The 18,762-nt window shown below is 47.9% G+C and overlaps 1 protein-coding gene across 1 annotated transcript; it reads right to left on the reverse strand.

Annotated features, from left to right (window-relative positions):
• Positions 1-395: 395 nt before the first annotated feature.
• Positions 396-11,900, reverse strand: TREML2 (triggering receptor expressed on myeloid cells like 2). Its single transcript, XM_054493242.2, has 5 exons — positions 11,687-11,900; positions 8,835-9,155; positions 5,153-5,561; positions 3,535-3,641; positions 396-3,240 (listed from the first exon to the last, which is right to left on the reverse strand). Exons 1-5 carry the CDS (start codon positions 11,739-11,741, stop codon positions 3,161-3,163), a joined length of 972 nt encoding a protein of 323 aa, XP_054349217.1. The 5' UTR covers positions 11,742-11,900; the 3' UTR covers positions 396-3,160.
• Between the last annotated feature and the right edge of the window lie 6,862 nt (positions 11,901-18,762).

The following is an 18,762-nucleotide window of genomic DNA, read 5'->3' on the forward strand; positions in this document are numbered from 1 at the left end:
ACTTCCTGATGTTGCCATGGCATTTGTAAGCTGACATGGCACTGGTGGGAGTGTCTCTTAGCATGCTAATGCATTATAATTTGCATATAATGTGCAGTGAGGACGACCAGAGGTCACTGTCATTGCCATCTTGGTTTTGGTGGGTTTTAGCTGATTTCTTCACTGCAAACTGTTTTATCAGCAAGATCTTCATAACCTGTATCTTGTGTCAACGTATCTCACCCTGTGACTTAGAATGCCTAACATCTGGGAAGGCAACCCAGTAGGTCTCAGCCTTATTTTACCCAGCCTCTATACAAGATGGAGTCACTCTGGTTTAAACACCTCTGACACACATACCCAAGGAAGTGAGAAGAGGCTTCAGAGCTCCTCTCCACCCTCCTGTTACAGTCTCACCAATGCACCACAATGTAGCAGTCTCTCATTGTTTGAGGTATCACTGGAGTTCTTTGTCTCACAACCATGAAAATTAAGGAGTGTGGACACCAAGGATGAGGTTGGAGTGAAAGTTTAATGAGTGAGAGAAGAAAGCTCTCTGCTGTGGAGAGGGGGCCTGAAAGAGGGTTGCCATTTTTACAGTTGAATGTAAAGGCTTTTATAAGAAACCGATGAGGACTGGGCAACTCATTTGCATAAGGCATGAATTTCTGGTAGCTCCCCCCGTCCTTCTAATGCACATGTGGGCCCTAGGCTTGAGTTACTCCATATTGCTTTGTTCCCCTACTGCACATGTCAGGGGATGAAATTTTCCATTGCGGGCATGTTTGGGCAAGTCACCTGTGTAGTCTGTCTTATCTATGAGACTGTGGGCATGTCTTAGGCAAGCCCCCCTGTGCAAGTTCCCATATCTGTGCCTGCTGCTTGATTTTTCAGGCTGTTCTTTTGTTTAAAAGAATTCAACCAAGAACGCACCCTAATTGCCTGCCTGACTGGTTTCTTCCTTTCTCCTCTCTCACTCCTTTTCCAGATGAGGGAACAGGATCAGAGAGGGACAGTGACTTGCCAAGTTCACAATGAGATGAGTTCACACTGAGATGAGTCCACCCTGTACCCTCCCCTCCTCAAAAGAGGACCTCACCAAAGGGACTGTCATCAGGGGGCCCTCAACATCCCTATAGTGATGACACTTGGGAAGAGATATGACAAAACCAAGAAATAGAATCCAAAGGTCTTAAATGTAATGTTGGAAACAACATTAGAGCTGGACAACAACTTAAGGAACAATGGTAATGAGGCATTTGCATCATTGTACAATGCTAATGTTATTCTATCTTGAAAACAATCTTGAGAAGTAGGAATTATTGTCCTCTTTCACAAGACAGGAAAAATGAGGCCAAGGGTTAGTGACTTGCTGAGGGTCACACAGTGACAGAGTGGTATCCTGGTCCCTGTCCCTGACTTCTTCCCTAGGTCTCCTCCTCCTGGGCATCTCACTCTCAGAGGAAGCAGGGCCATCAGTGGTGCTGGTGCCAGCTCTTGGGGAGCTATTTTCTCCCAGGTGGGTTAAGCTCTCTCCTAGTATACAACAGGATGGTGGCTACACCATCATGATAGGGAGAACAGCTATCTTAGGAGGCTGCTTGCTAGACAGAGATGGGTGTGTGTGTGTGTGTGTGTGTGTGTGTGTGTGTGTGTGTGTCTGTCTGTCTGTCTGTCTGTCTGTCTGTCTGTCCTGGGACCAGAGCCGTCGGTTCTTCAGCCTCAGTCTTCCCTCTATTGCCCTCTCCTGGACATAGGGAAGAAGTGCCTCCTCCCTGCTGTTCCCCAGGATTACTCCCTGCCTCTTCCACTCTCCCCACATCCACCCTGAAGTGGCCCATCTGGCTGTCCACCAAGGTCCTGGCTGTGTCACTCTCCTGGCCATTGGAATGTCCCTGACCCAGGGTTGAATGCACAGTTGTCACATTTATCCCCAGGTGCTATTCCAGTCACTCCAGGTCAGAAGACTCCCGAGTGTGTGTGTGTGCGTGTGTGTGTGTGTGTAGGGGAATCCAGGCTGCATTCTCCAGCCTTCATTGCTGGACCCCAAGCCAGTGCTCTGGACAATAGAGGCTGAGTCTGAGCCCTGAGCCAGTGGGTGGGAGGTAGATTCCTCGGGGCATTGGGTCCCAGGCCAGAGGCTACTTGGGCTCCATTTTCCCTGTCCCCCTGCCTGGGCCAGTCCTCCAGGCCGTGGTCAGTTCCAAGTTGCTGTCTTCACTGTGTCCCAAGTGTTTCTTCTCTCTCTATCCTGATGGGTAGGAGCAGGGGTGCTCCACCTTTCCTCTGAGCCATGGTCTCCCCACCAGTGTCTGTGGGGTGAGCACCCTCCATACAGAGCCAAGGTCTCAGCCACCCCAGGGTATGGACTTGTTGGAGGCCACTGGGTCCCCTGTGGGAACTCAGACTTGGAGCCCAGGTGTAGAAGCTGGGGGAGACAGCCCCAAGTCCAGCCTCTGCACTTCAGTCTTGGGAGAGGCTGACCCTGCAGCCCGGAGGGTCTTAGCAGCCTGGTCACAGCGTTCTAAGGAGGCAGTGGCCAGCAGGTGGCAGCAGTGAGAGCGTGGGCTCTGTGGGGTCCCAGGACAGGAGGGAGGAGCAGCCCCAGTCAGGGCAGGGATATCCAGAGGCCCAGCAAAGGACACCTGGCCCGACAAGAGAAGCTGCCAACCCCTCTGTGGGTCCCCAGCTCTTAGTCACTGTTTCCTCCCCTCCAGAATGGGACATCACCGCCTCTGGCACTCGTGAGCCTGACTCTTTCTTCCCTAACCTTAGGGGAAGCTGAAGCAGAGCGGAGGGAAGCAGAGGACACAGTGGCCCTGGTGGGGAGGGCAGACGGGAGCTGAGGTTCTCTGTAAACAGCACTCTCAGGGTTCCCCTGCCTCCACCAAGAGCCCTGGGGTCTGCAGCTCCGAGCAGAAACCACTGGTCACATTTCCTTGGGACTTTCTGCCTGATGCCCTTTGCTCTGGGCCCCTCCCCAGGTTCCTGCCCCCCAGGAGAACACTGGGCTGTGGGGCTGCTCAGGATGGCAGCCTCTGGTTTTGGGAAGTCCTGGGTGAGTCCAGCACTGCACAAGTCCTCCAGCTTCATACGATCGAGACTGGCCCCAAACTTCACCCCTCCTCTAACCCCCTGGGGCCACTCTGGGAGAAGCTCCCCACCCCATGCTTAAGTGGCCTCAGATCAAGCAGACTTCCACATAGGGCTCTGGTCTTCCAGGTGGGTCACGTCTAGAAGGATCGCTGCACATGCTGTAGCCTGCAAAAAACAGGGAGAGCTGAGGAAGTGTCCTGCCCTGCCCACGGTGCCCTGATGCTCCTCCACCAGCCCCAGTCCCTTTCTGGCTCTGCCTCTGGTTCCTTCCAGGTCATCCCCTTAGGGTTGTGCTGGGTGGTCTCCGCCTGGCCGCCCTCCTCCCCAGGTGGAAGCCTCACAGTCCTTTTGACTGCACACAGGCCAAGGGCCACACCACGTGGGGACTGGAGGTTATAACCCTTAGCGCAGTTACCCAGAGCTCTGCCCTCAGGAGGCTGGGAGGTGGACTCTACTCACTTGCCATGTGTCTCTTCTTCCAAAACCCATAGACCATGATCAGCATTAGCACCAGGAGGAAGGTCAGCACCACCACCACAGGCACAGTGGAGTAAACACCCTGGTGCCTGAGAAGAAGGGACAGGGCGGAAGCGGGTGAGCACCAAGGTCCCCTATCCTAACCCACGTTGGGATCGGACCAGCAGCAGAAACCCTGAGAGCACGCCCTTCCCAGGGTAGACGGCCACCCTCTTCCTTACAGACCCAGCCACAGAAGCAAGTGTGACATCCGGAGTTAAGAGGAGGACGTCCCCAGGTAGAGGGGAACATCTCTCTACTTTGGTACCTCTCCTCCATTATGCCCCCAAATCTGTTCATCAGTGAGGCCGAGGATTCTAGAAGACTCCCATTTGTGGCTAAAGAGATCAAGATGCTTGCTCTCCTCAAGGGGCCTGAGGATGCCTCTTCCCCACTCTATCCTCTGTAGCAGATGCTGTCGGGCCCCTGCCTGTGTCCCCTTGCCTGTGTCATTTCCACATACACACATCATCAGCACCTCCTTTTCTGTGGGTGGGAGGCTGAGGCCTTTCTCTTGTCACTAGAGCCCTCTATGCCACACACAGCAGGCAGCCCTCTACCGATGACCAATTGGAGTTGGTGTGTAACTACGGGGGCTCCTTTGCCCTTCAGATGTGTGTTTGACACTAGATCTGACTCTCCCCGTTGGGATTAGGCTCTTGTTGTGCACAGTAGCTGCTTGGTTAAGTACTCTTTATTAGAGGCCTTCCCTGCCCTGTCCCACTCCCCCACCTTTTATCCAGTGTTCCATATAAGATGCAAATCCCTGACTCAGAGTCAGCTCTCTAGAGGAACCCAAATTAAAGCATCCCCCATTTTCCACTTCCTACTCCATGAGGCGCATCCCTGCCCCATCCTCACCCTCTCCTCTCCATCCACAGACTCTTCAGGCCACCCATCCCCTGACATGCCCATCTCTGACTCTCATCCCCCCGGCCCTAATTCTATCAACTCTCATCACCCCCTACCCTCATCTCTGCAGCCCCCCTCTCCCCTGATACTCCTCCCACTGACCTTCTCTGACTCTCCTCCCCCACAACCTTCACTTCCCCCCATCCTCATCCCCTTGACCCTAATGCCCCCGACTCTCATGGTCCCCTGCCCTCATCCCTGCAACCCTCATCTCCTCCCACCATTATCCCCAGACCCTCCTCTCTGCTGACACTTCCCCCACCTTCCTCCCCCCAACTCTGCTCCCCACTGACCCTCCTCCTCCCTGATCCTCCTTTCCCCGACCTTCCTCCTCCCTGATCCTCTTCCCCCCACCCTCCTTTCCCCATCCCTCCTGTCCCCACCCTCCTTTCCCCTGTCCCTCCTGTCCCCACCCTTCTTTCCCCTGTCCCTCCTGTCCCCACCCTCCTTTCCCCTGTCCCTCGTCTTTCCTGCTCCTCCTCTCCATTGCCATCCTTTATGTCACTTCCAGTCCCCAACCTCCCATTCAGAAGCAGGCCACATTGTGTTCCTGGGGAGCAAAAGGGGAAGGTCAGATATGAGACTTGCACCTCCAGGTCTGTTTGGGCACTAAGTGCTGGTGCCACTCAACCCCAGGCCCCACAGGTACCTGATGGAGGGTATGGAGGGTAGTCTGTTGAGGAGAGATCTGCTGGTGAGGCAGAGCCCTGTGGTGGGCGATCTGGTGCTGAGGTGCCCAGACTTAGTGGAGATGGATGTTGGGCCAGCAGAGGAGTCCCTGGCATTGCTGGGAGACGCGGTCACTGTCTGGGACCCCGTGGTCCTCCTGGGTCCCTGGCTGGTGGTGCTGGTAGCAGTGAAGCTGTAGCCTGTCTTGGAGGCAGGTCTGGTGGAGGCCAAGAGTCCAGGCAAGGTGATGAGTCCTGGGGTGAACACCGTCACACCAGTGGTAAAAGGGGCATCAGGGCCTGAGGTAGGGGCTTGGCCAGTTGCGACAGTTCCACTCTTGAGGATGTTGGCCAGATGTGTGAAAGGAGTGGTCCTCTCAGTTTGGGGAGCTGAAAGACAGAGAGGGAGGAACGTTAGACTGACTTGGGGGCCTCAGTGCTGGGAGCAGATCCTGGCAACCCACACAGTTGCCCGGAAGCCTGGATGGGGGCCTGTCCTCTTCTCTTCTCCTTGACCTTGGGCCTAGGATTCTGGCTGCTGAGTGATCAGATGTGTATTTGTTCAGAAAGTGATATCAGGAGGAAGGAAGTAGGCATACTGAAGAAGGGAGAGACTACCACAATTTCTTTTTCCCTCCCATGTCAGGCCACCTGTTCTCTCTCCATCCCCATCTCTCTCTTTTCACTTTCAAGGCCCTCTTTGTTCTTACGGGCCAAGAAGATTTCCATAAAATAATGTCGAACAGGAACTTCTCCAGCTATTCCATAATTGACAAGTAGGGTCCAGAGATGAGGACAAGGAGGCATCAAGGGCCTCAAATTCCAAAGAAAGCTGCAGTCAGTTGGGGTTAGACACTTTCCTTGGGGGCTCACTAAGAGATATAAAACTGGTCCTGCTACACTCACCCATCAACTTAGCCCTTTTCCATCCCATTTTCTAGAAGAAGCCTGGGTTTTGGATAATGGATGAGGAGGGAGGTGGAGGAGCTGTGAGGCATCAACCTAGCAGTGAGTGTTGGTTTTATCTCAGCATGGAATGAGAAAATTAGAGACAGAGGCTGCTACATCCCACTACTATGCATGGAAAGGGCAATTTCCTAAGGGCCAAATAATCATCATGGAAGGTGGCTGAGCTTGAGCCATTTTTCTGGGGAAGGGGACCCAGAACAAGCAGCATTGGTGAGGATGGGGATAGAGCAAGAGGCTCACCTAGAGTCAGAGCTCCCACATCATCATACTCAGCAGTGGGGACGCCCCCAAAGAACTCTTCAAAGAACTCACACATCAGTGCCTTGGGAGAGTATGTGGACACTCAAAGAGGATCTCAAAGGACTGGCAGACAAGCAATGACATTCAACAGAGAGAGCATTCCTACAACACTCAGTTAAGCCACATAACCATCTCCCCCTCCCTCATTCCTGCATCAACACACTAAGAGGGCCAAGAAGAGGTAACCAAGAGGAACCCCACCTTCTTCACAGCCCAAGAAGCAGGATGGGGAGCTGGGCAGCCAGCAACCTTCCTTCTCCACTTTAGGTGCCTTGGACCATACAACCTGGTCTTCAGGGGACAGTGGAATATCCTATACTGCTAGATGACTAGAGTTTGTAGTTGGAATAAGGATTTTTTTTATTTCCTAATAACAGAAAATGTCTGCAAAGTTGAAATCTTCACAAATTGTCCTTAAGAGGTGGAAAGCGAGATGTGACATAACATGATCGGAGGAAATGATGAGAAAAAATAAAAGCATATAATGTTTAATGTTTCTATCCCTACATATTAAGACTTCAGTGAACCAGTTTCAACTTCCCTGGGTCTCACTTGGAACTGGAGAGGGGAGGAATGAGATTTGGCTCCACATTTTAGCAACAGCATTTTCCCTAGTTCAGACCCCGTGGAAGATGGAGATGCAACTGGGTTAGGCGAATGAGGAAGGGTGGATAGTAAATTGCATAATAACTGGCTGCCTTTTTTGGGCTCTTTAGCTGACTCCTTACCCTTTTCTATCTAATAAACGTGGAAGGACCCCACGGCTTGGTGCTCCACTCTTTTTTGCCTACACTCAAGGGAGAGCTTTTAGATCTTGATATTTTTAACAACTTTATTGAGATATAACTCACATCCCATTTATAGTATAAAGCTCAGTGGTTCTTTATTATGCTTACAAAGTTATGCAACCATCTCACAGTGAGTTTCAGAACATCTTCATCATCTCCAAAAGAAACCCCTTACTGTTTATCTATGACTCTCTATCCCCTTTTCCTTCCCCCAGCCCTAAGCAACCACTAATCTACTTTTTGTGTCTATAGATTTCTCTAATTCCCTGGACTTTAAACACTATCTTTATAGAGATATTTCAAATACATACCCCAGCTCTGACCTCTCACCCTAGCTCCAGGCAGGTATATCACTGCTGGCTGCGTTTCCCCACTTGGGGTTCTAGGAAGTATCTTAAACTTAACATGACAAAAGAGAGCTCTTGATTTTTCTCCTCCAAATTAGCTCCTTTTTCAGATTTACCCTACGCTATCAATGGTACCATCATCCACGTGCTGATCAAATAGAAAACCTTGGATCATCCACGATTCCTCCTTTTGACTCACCTCTCAACTGAGCAAATCCTATCCTACCTTCAAAACATACGAGCTGAACAGAAAGTCTGAAAAACATAGATTTGAGCCCATTCATGTCTCTCTGCCACAAGTGCCTACATTGTACTCCAGGCCACTGTTATTTCCAGCCAGATGCCCACAATGGCCTCTCTACCCCTTTTCATACCATTCACAATCCATCCTCAACAAGTGACCACTACATTCTTAAAAACAAGTCATGACACAGCTCTCTCAGCTCTCTAGTAGCTTCCTGTTATACCCAAATTCCAACTTATGGTCTTCAGGGCTGCTTGACTCTCCAACCTCCTCATTCATTGCCTCATACTCCATATAGAGTGACTAAATAAGCCTTATACAAGCCAAGCTCCTTCTGACCTCAGGACCTTTGCACATTCAGCTCTTGCGACAAAGTGCCCTTCAAAGCACCCAGATTTCAACAGGGCTGGAGAATGCTCACCATTCAGGGCTCTGCTTGGTGTTGTCTGCTAAGGGAGGTGTTCTCTGACCCCCAGTACTTCAGTAGCTCCCCCACCACTGAGTCACTTACTAGTTCATGAACACCTCTAGTTATTTGCAATTATTTGAAACAGTTCCTAGTTTCTTATGAACACCTCTTGTTTTCTGCAATTATTTGTCTGGATAATGTGTGCCTGTCACCTCCCATAGTGCAGGATTGTGAGTGTTTTTGCTCACTGTCTCCTTAGAGCCTAGAATAGTGCCTGCCCCATAATAGGGGCTCAATGAATTATGTTGAAGCAATGAGTGAATAAAACACAGCACAGACAGTGCCAAGTTTGAACTTCATCTCAGCCACCTGCTAGCTCTGGGACCCCGGACAAGCTCAAAGTCACACTGGGTTTTCAGGTCTCATTATCTTCATCTGTAAAATGGTGACAATAGTGTCATGAATAGTGCCATAAAGGCACTTTGAAAACACTACAGTGCAACATGACCATTGATGGATTATCATCCTTATTATCTCTGATGTTAGTGGAGTGTGAGGCAGGGAGGACTCCCTCCACCCGTCCCAGTGCCCCTGCAGCCCGCTCACCTGGAGACACATCCAGCTGGATGCCCATCAAGGGGTACAGGATCCCAGAGGTGTTGCGCATGCACCAGTATTTGCCTGAGTCCTGGAGCTTGAGGGCTACCATGGTGATGTTGACCACCTTGGCCTGGGCATCGTCCTGCAGCAAGTAGCGGGGCCCCTTCACCCAGACTCGGGCAAAGCCAGGCTCACACTTCTTCTTCCTGATTTTGCACCAAACCTTGCCCTCCACGCGGTTTTTGTAGCCCTTATAGGAGCACTGCACAGACAGGGTCCCCCCTTCAAGGAGCCTCACTTTTGTGTATACACTGTCAGCAGAGGGGCCTGTGGAGACAAGACTTATTGAATAAGGTCTGGCAAGAGGAAAGGAAGAAGACATCATGAAAGTTGAAGATCATGGTGAAGGGCGGGGTGGATATTGTCCTGCTGTCACGGCACCCACAGATTGAGGGAGAAATACAGCCCCGCCCTCAGGGAGCTTGCCCCAATCTGAAGGGAGGTAAATGGGCCCTGAAAACAGCTAGCTTCCAGTATTACGGGGGAGACACAACCTCCGCTCTCAGGGAGCTTTCAGTCTGATGGAGGAGGCAGGTATATCCTTCAGTGAGCCCCCAGTCTAATGGAGGAAACGCAGCATTTACACTCGGAGCTCTATCAGACACAGCCCCTTTCATCATGGTATTTTCTAGTCTTATGGGAAAGTGACAAGCTCTGTCTTCAGGGATTCCCAGGGAATTCATTTTTTTTTGTTTTGCTTTGTTTTGTTTTGTTTTTGAGACGGAGTCTCGCTCTGTTGCCCAGGCTGGAGTGCAGTGGCACCATCTCAGCTCACTGTAACCTCCGCCTCCTGGGTTCAAACGATTCTCCTGCCTCAGCCTCCCGAGTAGCTGGGACTACAGGTGCCCGCCACCATGTCCGGCTAATTTTTTGTATTTTCAGTAGAGACAGGGTTTCACCATGTTAGCCAGGATGGTCTCAATCTCCTGACTTCATGGTGATCCACCCGCCTCGGCCTCCCAAAGTGCTGGGATTACAGGCGTGAGCCACTGCACCCGGCCTCCCAGGGAATTCTTGTGGGAAAAACCCAGGTCATGCCCTCAGTGAGACAGATGCAGAGACACAAACACAGGTCATTAAGTTGTGAAATTTCAGTGCCAAACTAACTAGGTAGACAAGACAATCTAGTATTTGAAAAAATGATTAATAGTTATTTATTTCACAAATAGGTTCACTGTAGTCCTCTTTAAATAATAAGTCTCCTTAGTTCATTCCAGCTGGTGTTTAGTTTTAAAGTATTCTAGTTACATAAAACCCATAGATCAAGCCTGTCTAAATATACATGTAAACAAACTCCCAAAGGAGTGTGAACCACAGGATTCCACAATTATTCACTTTCCACCTGCAATATCTTTGTCTCTATGCTGAGGAGTAAGATGTGGTCCAAGCCTTCATAATCGACAGTCTGGTAAAGAGAGAGCAGAACTGGGGTGTGCAAGGTGACTCAGGGGACAGAGAGAGGGAGAAAGCTGCTGTGGGCTCCCTCCACCCCTCTGCCTGCCCTAAGCTCAGCACTGACTCTTCTGATAATTTCACCCCAGAGTCTTCCAAAAAAACACACATAAAAAGACTCACTCCCATAGTAGAGAACAGAGAGCACACATTTTGGAGTCAAAATAAACAAGGGTTGAAACCCTGTTTCTACCACTTACCAGTGTGATCAGGTCACCTGTTTGATACAGAAATATCAAAACAGACACTTGACTGATACAGAAATATCTCTGTTTCTTTATCAGTCAAGTGAGAATAGCACCACACCCCTCACAGGTTGCTGTGAGAATTCTGCCCCAGGTCAGTGCTTTGCACACAGTGCATGCTCAACTCATGCTTCCTTTTCCCACATGCCGGGGGCTCCCAGTTCCCCCAATGGAACCCAGAGCTGTGACAGTCAAGGGCCCAGAATCCAGGACATCTGTCCCACCAGAACCCAGGATATCCGTCCCAAGTCCCACCCAGCAGCCACTAGAGGTGAGGCTCTGTGTGAGGCAGCACCCTCTCTAAGCATCCCTCTGTCCCCTGCAAACTAAACAGAATGATCCAACTTCATTATTTGGTGGATGAGCCCAGGATTTCTTAGCACAAGAGAGACCCCTTTCTGCCCTGGCAGTGGGAAGCTGTTTCTCTACCCTCTGGGAGGTGCAGAGTTGGGTGACCTTGGGATGGGTCTCCAAGGCACTGTCTTCATGTGTGCCTACACCTCCCACCCCTCTCACAGGCAGTGGTGAGTTTTGCCAACCCCCACCGTGCCCAGAACTGAACAGGAAGTGGTAACTTGGTTGCCATGGCAGCAAGAGGGGCAGGAATGGGTGAGGTCCCTCAAGGAGCATTGGTATCTGTGAGGTGGGAAAGGCATTCACACACTGGTCCCTTCAGGACAGAGGCAGGGACAGGATGTGGCATCAGCATTTCAAGAAAAATGTTCAAATTCAGTTCAAAGCACACATGATGCAATGATTGCTGTCATAACTAAACAGGGCTTCCTGACAGAGGCCAAGCAGAGAAAGCTATTTGTGTGAGGAAATTGAGGGCTCTGCTTTAAAGCCTGAGGAAGCCTAGCAGATAAAGGAGCCAATGCAGAGAGGGTCCAGAGCTTTATCTTGGCTTGGGAGGCCTGGGTTAGCTTCGCCTGGGGCCTGATATTAGGGTAAAGAGCTACTAAGTCAGCCCTAATCTCCTCCTTCCCCAACCCACAAAACACTAAACAAGAAAACTGCTGGTAAGGAGGGTAAGAAAAAGACCCTGAGCTCCTGCCTCTGTACCCACTCCCTCCTCCACAAGGCAGCCCCTTCTCCCCTCACCTGAGACGCAACCCTGTGGCCACAGCAGCAGCAGCAGCAGGAAGGCTGGGGCCATGGTTCCATCCAGCTGGGCAGTGTCAGGCCTGGAGATCCAAGATGAGGGCCCACCCAACACAGGATGTGCCACCTGGGCCTGCCAGGGAAGGACCTGGGGTTCTAAAAGTGAAGCTGCCCATTTAGGGAAGTGAGGCAGTGTGGGACCCACTGCCCCCAGCCAACCGCAGGGATTCATTGAACCTATTATGAGGGCGGTGCTGGCAGCTGTTTCCGCCCTTTTCCTCGGAACTTCAGGCAGGTGTGGCTGCTCCACCCAGTCTGGGGCCCCCGGGCCAGGGAGGACTCACAGTCAGAGGGCTCCCTGCCCTCCCCAACCTTCCCCAGAAACTGGTCCCTAGGATCCAGCAAGGGGGCTGGGGTGAGGCTTCTGGAACCTCAAGTATAGACTTTCCTGGAATCTTCTGGCCTCAGAGACCCAGGGGTGCAGGCTCTCAGGCTGAGATGGAGCATCTCAGACCCTATTTCTTACATATACACATTCACAGGGAAGTTCTTATAAACTCTCATTCATTCATTCATTGCAGATTCTTTCTGTTCCTTCCTCTCTCTCTCTCTTTCCCAGGCTCCTGGCTGCTCAGAACAGTCACTTGTGTTCACTGTTGCAAATAACCTCTTACAGGCTCACTTGAAATCTTACTTTTGTCAAGCAGGAAAAATGCAAATTGTAAGACTCAGGGCATAAAATTTGGGTCGAGGGAGGGGTTCCTGTACTCTCACACACAGGTGTGCGTGCACATGCACTCACACTCACACAGTCTCACATTGTCTTTTATTCACTTTCACACACACACACACACACACACACGCCCATGCACACAGTCTCACACACACCCCAGGGCCTCTCCTTTTCCCTATCCATATGTCTCCTCTCTCTATCCCTCTCTCTGCCTCTCCTCCTGTCGTCTCTACTCACCATCAGCTCCCTCTAGACTCCTAGTCCCTCGTGCAGGCTTCCTATAGCCACCGCAGTACTTCCCCTCACCCACCTCATCTCAAGACCCCCTTCCTCCCCTGCCTCCAGCCTACGTCAGCATGCAGGCAAGCGCCCTCCACTTCCTCCTGCTCAATGCTATCTCGCCTGTACAGCCACCAGCTCCAGTGGAAATGACCCAGCACTTGGCCCAAGACCACACCCTTCACTTACCCCAAGGTCTAGAATCAGAAGCATCAATTTTTGATGTCCAGCACCTGTGTCATCTGCTCCTTCAGTGTGTGGGGACCCAGCTGGACCCCTGTGGTTATGTATGCTCCCCCTACTCACTAGTGCCATGTTTCTACTCGTTAGATTGGACTGTCAAAAGGTAAACTGAGGCACAATAAAATTTTAAACAGATTATTTGAGCAAACAACAATTCATGAATCAGGCAGCTCCAAACAGAAGAGGTTGAGGAGCTCCACTGGGGGAATGCCAGGGGAAGAGGACAAGTAAAGTGAAGAAAATATCTAATTGGTTACAGTTATATAGTTCCCCTGTTTGGCCTATCCTGTTGGAAAGACCCTAGTTATTTATATAAGTTATTTATATGTTTCTTCTGATTGGTTGAGCTTAAGTTCTGTTTTTCCTTAATATACACATTTACAAGAAATAGCTCATGTTAAGTTTCACTGATATTTGCAAATCAAGCAAAGTTGAGGTCATTTATGAGACCTGTTTTTTTATTTTTTGCTCAGGGACTCTTCAGGCCTGGTCTCCATTTTCATTAATTTTAACAGGACTCAGAGCAAAAAATCCTCAAGCCTTCCCAACAGTTGAGGCTAGGATGTACCGGGTGAAGGAGAGGTGAGAGTCCATGTCTGGGGACAGGATCTTTGCTCCCCTCGGACCAGAGCAGAAGACCTGGCAGGATGGGGGATGATAGAGGCATGGGAGGAGGTAAATGACATTTCCTTCAGGTCCCTGGGGGGTGGCACAGTGGTATTTCCTCAAGAAAAGAGCTCACCTGCAAACACCACCAGGTTGACATCTCTAAGCATTAATAATAATAATAACCAGGTGCATTTTTGTGTGCCCATAGTCCCAGCTACTCAGGAGGCTGAGGTGGGAGGATCACCTGAGCCCTGGGAGGTCAAGGCTGCAGTAAGCCATGATCACACCACTGCACTCCAACCTGGGCAAAAGTGTAAAACTCCATCTCAAAAAAAGAAAGAAAGAGAGAGAGAGAAGAAAGAAAAGAAAGAGAAAGAAAGAAAGAAAGAAAGAAAGAAGGAAAGAAAGAAAGAAAGAAAGGAAAGAAAGAAAGAAAAAAGAAAGAAAGAAAAAGAAAAAGAAAGAAAGAAAGAAAAAGAAAGAAAAGAAAGAAAGAAAGAAAGAAAGAAAGAAAGAAAGAAAGGAAGGAAGGAAGGGGAAAGAAAAAGAGAGAGAAGGAAGGAAGGAAGGGAAGGGAAGGAACAAAAGGAAAAGAAGGGAAGAAAGAAAGAGGTGGCAATGAATGTATAGTGAGTTCACAGTGTCTACCTGAACACTGTCAGCCAAAACCAAGATCACAGTAGTTAAAATTTACAAGTTTTTTTGTTTCTTTTGCTGTCAATGAAAGTCAAATATGATTAAGTGAAAAATAAACATATAGTATTTGCTTTGTTATGTCAAATAAATGCTATTTGTAAAAATATAGCATTTGCCTTGTTACACCAAATAAACCCTATTCTGTAGTATAAACCTTATGGCAACAAATTTTCATTTACAGCAATCAGTACACCGGACACTATGTGCGACATATCACACTAAAGGCATCAAATGATACAGATGCAGAGAATAAATTCCTATTTTCCTCTTCCAGAATTTATCATACTTTTCTTAGAAACTTCAGTGTGTTTAAGAAAATGACTCTTTTTTTTTTTTTTTTTTTTTTGAGACAGAGTCTTGCTCTGTTGCCCAGGCTGAAGTGCAGTGGCGCAATCTCGGCTCACTGCAAGCTCCGCCTCCTGGGTTCACGCCATTCTCCTGCCTCAGCCTCCCGAGTAGCTGGGACTACAGGCGCCCGCCACCAGGCTGGCTAATTTTTTGTATTTTTAGTAGAGACGGGGTTTCACCGTGTTAGCCAGGATGGTCTCAATCTCCTGACCTCGTAATCCGCCCATCTCGGCCTCCCAAAGTGCTGGGATTACAGGCATGAGCCACCAAGCCCGGCCAAGAAAATGACTCTTATTACTATCAATCTTCTTTATCGATTCCTGAGAAATCTGCATTGTTACAAATAGTTCAGTAACACTTGAAATATTCAGCCTAAACAGCAGTCACATAAGTGAACACAGGTCCATTTTGGCATCCTGTAAACTGAGAGTTTTCAAAACCTTGTAAAATCCGAAGTGATTACTTTGGGAACCAAAGGCAGGCTTTTCTGGGTAGGGGATGCTCTTCAAGGACCAGAGTACTCTTTGGTGCTTGAAGGGAAGCAGTCATTTGCTTCCACTTCCTTTGCCGGCATGGTTGTTAGAGACCCTCACCAGCGCATGCCTGCCGTCTTACTGAGTTCATCTCAGTTAGAGTCAAACGTCCTTGCCTGTCTCCTGTATGGGCTCCCTGACTCAATCATTTCCCCCTCTTGAATTTGCATGGAAAAAGCATGACATTTGGCATCAGAAGGCCGGATGTGGAATCCCATCCTACCCCCTGCTCACTGGCCACTTTCGGATAAGCCAGTTCCTCTCCCAGGCTGGAACTCAATCCTTGCATTCGTGTTATAAAGGAAGACCTATGCCCTGAAAGATGGCAAGGTCAACTGTAAACAAACAAAAATGCAAACATGCTGTGATTCTGTTATAGCTTTAGCTTTTGTTTTGTTTTTTCACAAAAGATTTTAATGTAACCAAACTGAGTTGACAGACTCCTTATTTCACAGCCCACAGTCATCAAAGGAAACACTTTACCACTCATTTGGTTTCATGTGTTTTTTTTAATGTGTATTTTTATATAGAGAGATGGAGTCTTGCTATTTTACCTAGGCTGGTCTTGAACTCCTGGGCTCAAGCGATCCTCCCACCTTGGCCTCCTAAAGTGCTGAAATTACAGACATGGGCTACACGCCTGGCCTAATGTGTTTTTTTTAATCTTTCCCACTTTCATCCTGAACTCCCCTCCTTACCCATAAGCATCTTTTTTTTTTTTTTTTTTTTTTTTGGAGACAGAGTCTCGCTCTGTTGCACAGGCTGGAGTGCAGTGGCGCGATCACGGCTCACTGAAAGATTTGCCTCCCAGGTTGATGCCATTCTCCTACCTCAGCCTCCCGAGTAGCTGGGACTACAGGCGCCTGCCACCATGCCTGGCTAATTTTTTTGTGTATTTTTAGTAGAGACGGGGTTTCACCATGTTAGTCAGGATGGTCTCGATCTCCTGACCTCGTGATCCGCCTGCCTCAGCCTCTAAAAGTGCTGGGATTACAGGCGTGAGCCACCGCGCCCAGCCAGCATCTTCTTAGTTGTGTTTCATATATGCCTTTTCAATCCATTTTCCATATGTTTACTTGCAAGTATGTAGATCCTTGAAAATATATAGAATCGATTTTGTGTGCTTTTTTTTTTACACATTTTACTCTGTTGTAAGGAAAATCTGCAATTAAATTGAAACCTCTGCATTGTTTATTGCATTCTCTTCCCTAAGTTATATGAATGCGATTCTACGAGAGCGATTTTACAACTCTCACAACTGCGGATTGTGGATAGACAAGCAAATTCTTTCCTATCTTTCTTCCCCTGCTCTTGGGGGAAAGAACCCAAACTGGTGCTTTTCCACATGCAATTTATTTCAGCATTCCTTTACTCCATATACATTTGTGAATCTTGACATTTTTTTTAACCAGTTATAACCTCTGAATGAGTATGAGTTATGGAGTATAAATTGAATAAAATTTTAAGATGTGTTTATTTCGTCTGTATGAGAGGTATAAATTAAATCTTTGAAAATTATAATTCTATTTTATAAGTTTTCACACAATATCGTTCTTCTGTGACTATTTTTTGTTGCTACATGTAAATCTAATTCTTTGATTTTTTTTGCTACTATGTAAGCTCTCCTACAATGTAAGAACAGTATTGGATTTTGCTTTTTCCATTCCCCCAGTGATGGACCCGGAAGTTGTTTCAACTCTTTACTATGTCCAACCAAACAAACAACACACACACACATACATGAACAGAAATACAAAAACCATAAGTTTGAAATAAATATCTTAATTTATGTTCTCGAAGAGACCATATAAGAATTGCCCAGTTGGCATAAAGTAAAATAAATGAAAAGAACAGAATAGAAAGTTCAGGGACATACCCACACATTGACAATCACTTGACTGCCACAAAGGGGCCTCTGAGACTTTGTCAGGAAAGGATGGTGTTTCCATCAAAAGGTACTAATCAACTGGATACCCACCCACACACATACAAAATGGGCTTTTACCTCTCTCTCAAACCATACACAAAATTAATTCAATTTGAGTCATAAACCTAAATATAAAGGTGAAAACAATATAGCTTCTAAAAGAAAATATAGACAACATGATCTTGGAGCAGGAAAGCATTTCCTAAACAGGACATAACAAATAGTAAGCAAAATAGAGCATATGTCAGGGATGGGATATTGGGTGTGGGATATCCATGTGTTTACGACTCACAGAAGCTCTAGATTGTTCTCCAGAATGCGGAGTCATGTTGCATTCCTCCCAGCAGTGCTCGAGGCTTCCCCCTTTCTCTGATTCTCATCAACACAACAACAGGTGTCATCCACCTTCCCTGTGCTTGCCAGTCAGATGAGTTCAAAGTGACAGCTCTATGTTTTTAACTTAGTATTTCTCTGATAATTAACAATGTCAAACATCTCTTTATGGGCTTCTCAGGCATATGGATTTTTACTGCAATGTATCACCTATTTTTGACCATTTTCTATAGGATTTCCTTGCTTCTATTTCTTGATTTTTAATGGCCAGTTGGTGAGTTTAAGTAGTAATTTGTAGAAAGTGTTAGACATTGAAAATATCTTGTCTTAGTCTGTGTTTCGTCATTTGTCAAGCTCACACAAGGCAAGACTTGGCCGAGGTCAAGGCCTGACAGATTTGTCTGATAAAAACAATGAGCCACTATTGGATTCAATGAGTTTACTGCTTACATAAACAAGGAAGATTATGTAAGGAAGATTAGCCAAAGGTGCCAGCTCCTTGTGTTCCTTGTCTCACACCCCAAAACGAAAGGGGCCAAACAATTGCAATATGAGTTGTGGGATACCCATTGCTAAGGAATCAATTCTAGAGGCAGCTAAGTGGTTTCACAGCCTGTGGCTCTATTCTGAGGGGCAGGAGAGAGTCTCTGAACCCAGGAGAGGATGGGAAATTATCTTTCAGAGGAGAAACGGAGGTCACTCAGAGATCTTGTCACAGGCCTCCATCTTCTTATGTTCCAGGAAAGCCACAGAACCTTCTACCATGCCTCAGATTAGCTATAATTCAAGTGTCTGCCAGTGGGGCCTATGTGGCACATTCAAGGTCATCAGGGCGACATCATAGAGCTACTGCCCTATGTTGCTTTTACTCACAATAGCTTTTGTAGAAAAATAAAATTTTTTGTTGGGAATTGAAACCGTCTATACTCACATTCAGTCTTGACACTGAGAACTGAAATCACACTTTAGTGTCTACATTAACATGGCTTTGCTATTCCACTGTCCTTGTGAGTATTTTAATTTTCTAGGAGTTTTCTTGTCCAGGCAAATGGTTTGCTTGTCCATTATGGGGACTTCCTAAAAGACCCACCTGACTGTTCAATGGAAAGCAGTCAGAGATAGTTGGCAACCTAGGATTCTTTGAATCCCCCCACTTCAAAATCCTTATCTTGTTATTTCTGCCAATCTTGAATTGTTGTGTCATGACCCTTACTCAATCCTAACTTGGCCCTTGCTTTGAAAGACCTACCTTAAAGCAAAGTTTTCAATAATTCCTTATCTTGCCTTCTCCCTCTAAGACACTCTCAAAGCCTTGCCAAGGGTATGTTCTCCTTTAGGGCCATAAGCTGTGCATAATCAACAGGTTGTGTTGGTA

Source organism: Pongo pygmaeus, chromosome 5 (assembly GCF_028885625.2).
Source record: "Pongo pygmaeus isolate AG05252 chromosome 5, NHGRI_mPonPyg2-v2.0_pri, whole genome shotgun sequence".
Lineage (NCBI taxonomy): Eukaryota > Metazoa > Chordata > Mammalia > Primates > Hominidae > Pongo > Pongo pygmaeus.

Excerpts from the sequence above, each read along its gene's own strand:
- TREML2 (XM_054493242.2), bottom strand. The coding sequence starts at position 11,741 with ATGGCCCCAGCCTTCCTGCTGCTGCTGCTGCTGTGGCCACAGGGTTGC. Across the intron at positions 5,562-8,834 it reads CCAGCTGGATGTGTCTCCAG|CTCCCCAAACTGAGAGGACC; the intron begins GTGAGCGGGCTG and ends TCTGTCTTTCAG. Across the intron at positions 3,642-5,152 it reads CCCTCCATACCCTCCATCAG|GCACCAGGGTGTTTACTCCA; the intron begins GTACCTGTGGGG and ends CCTTCTTCTCAG.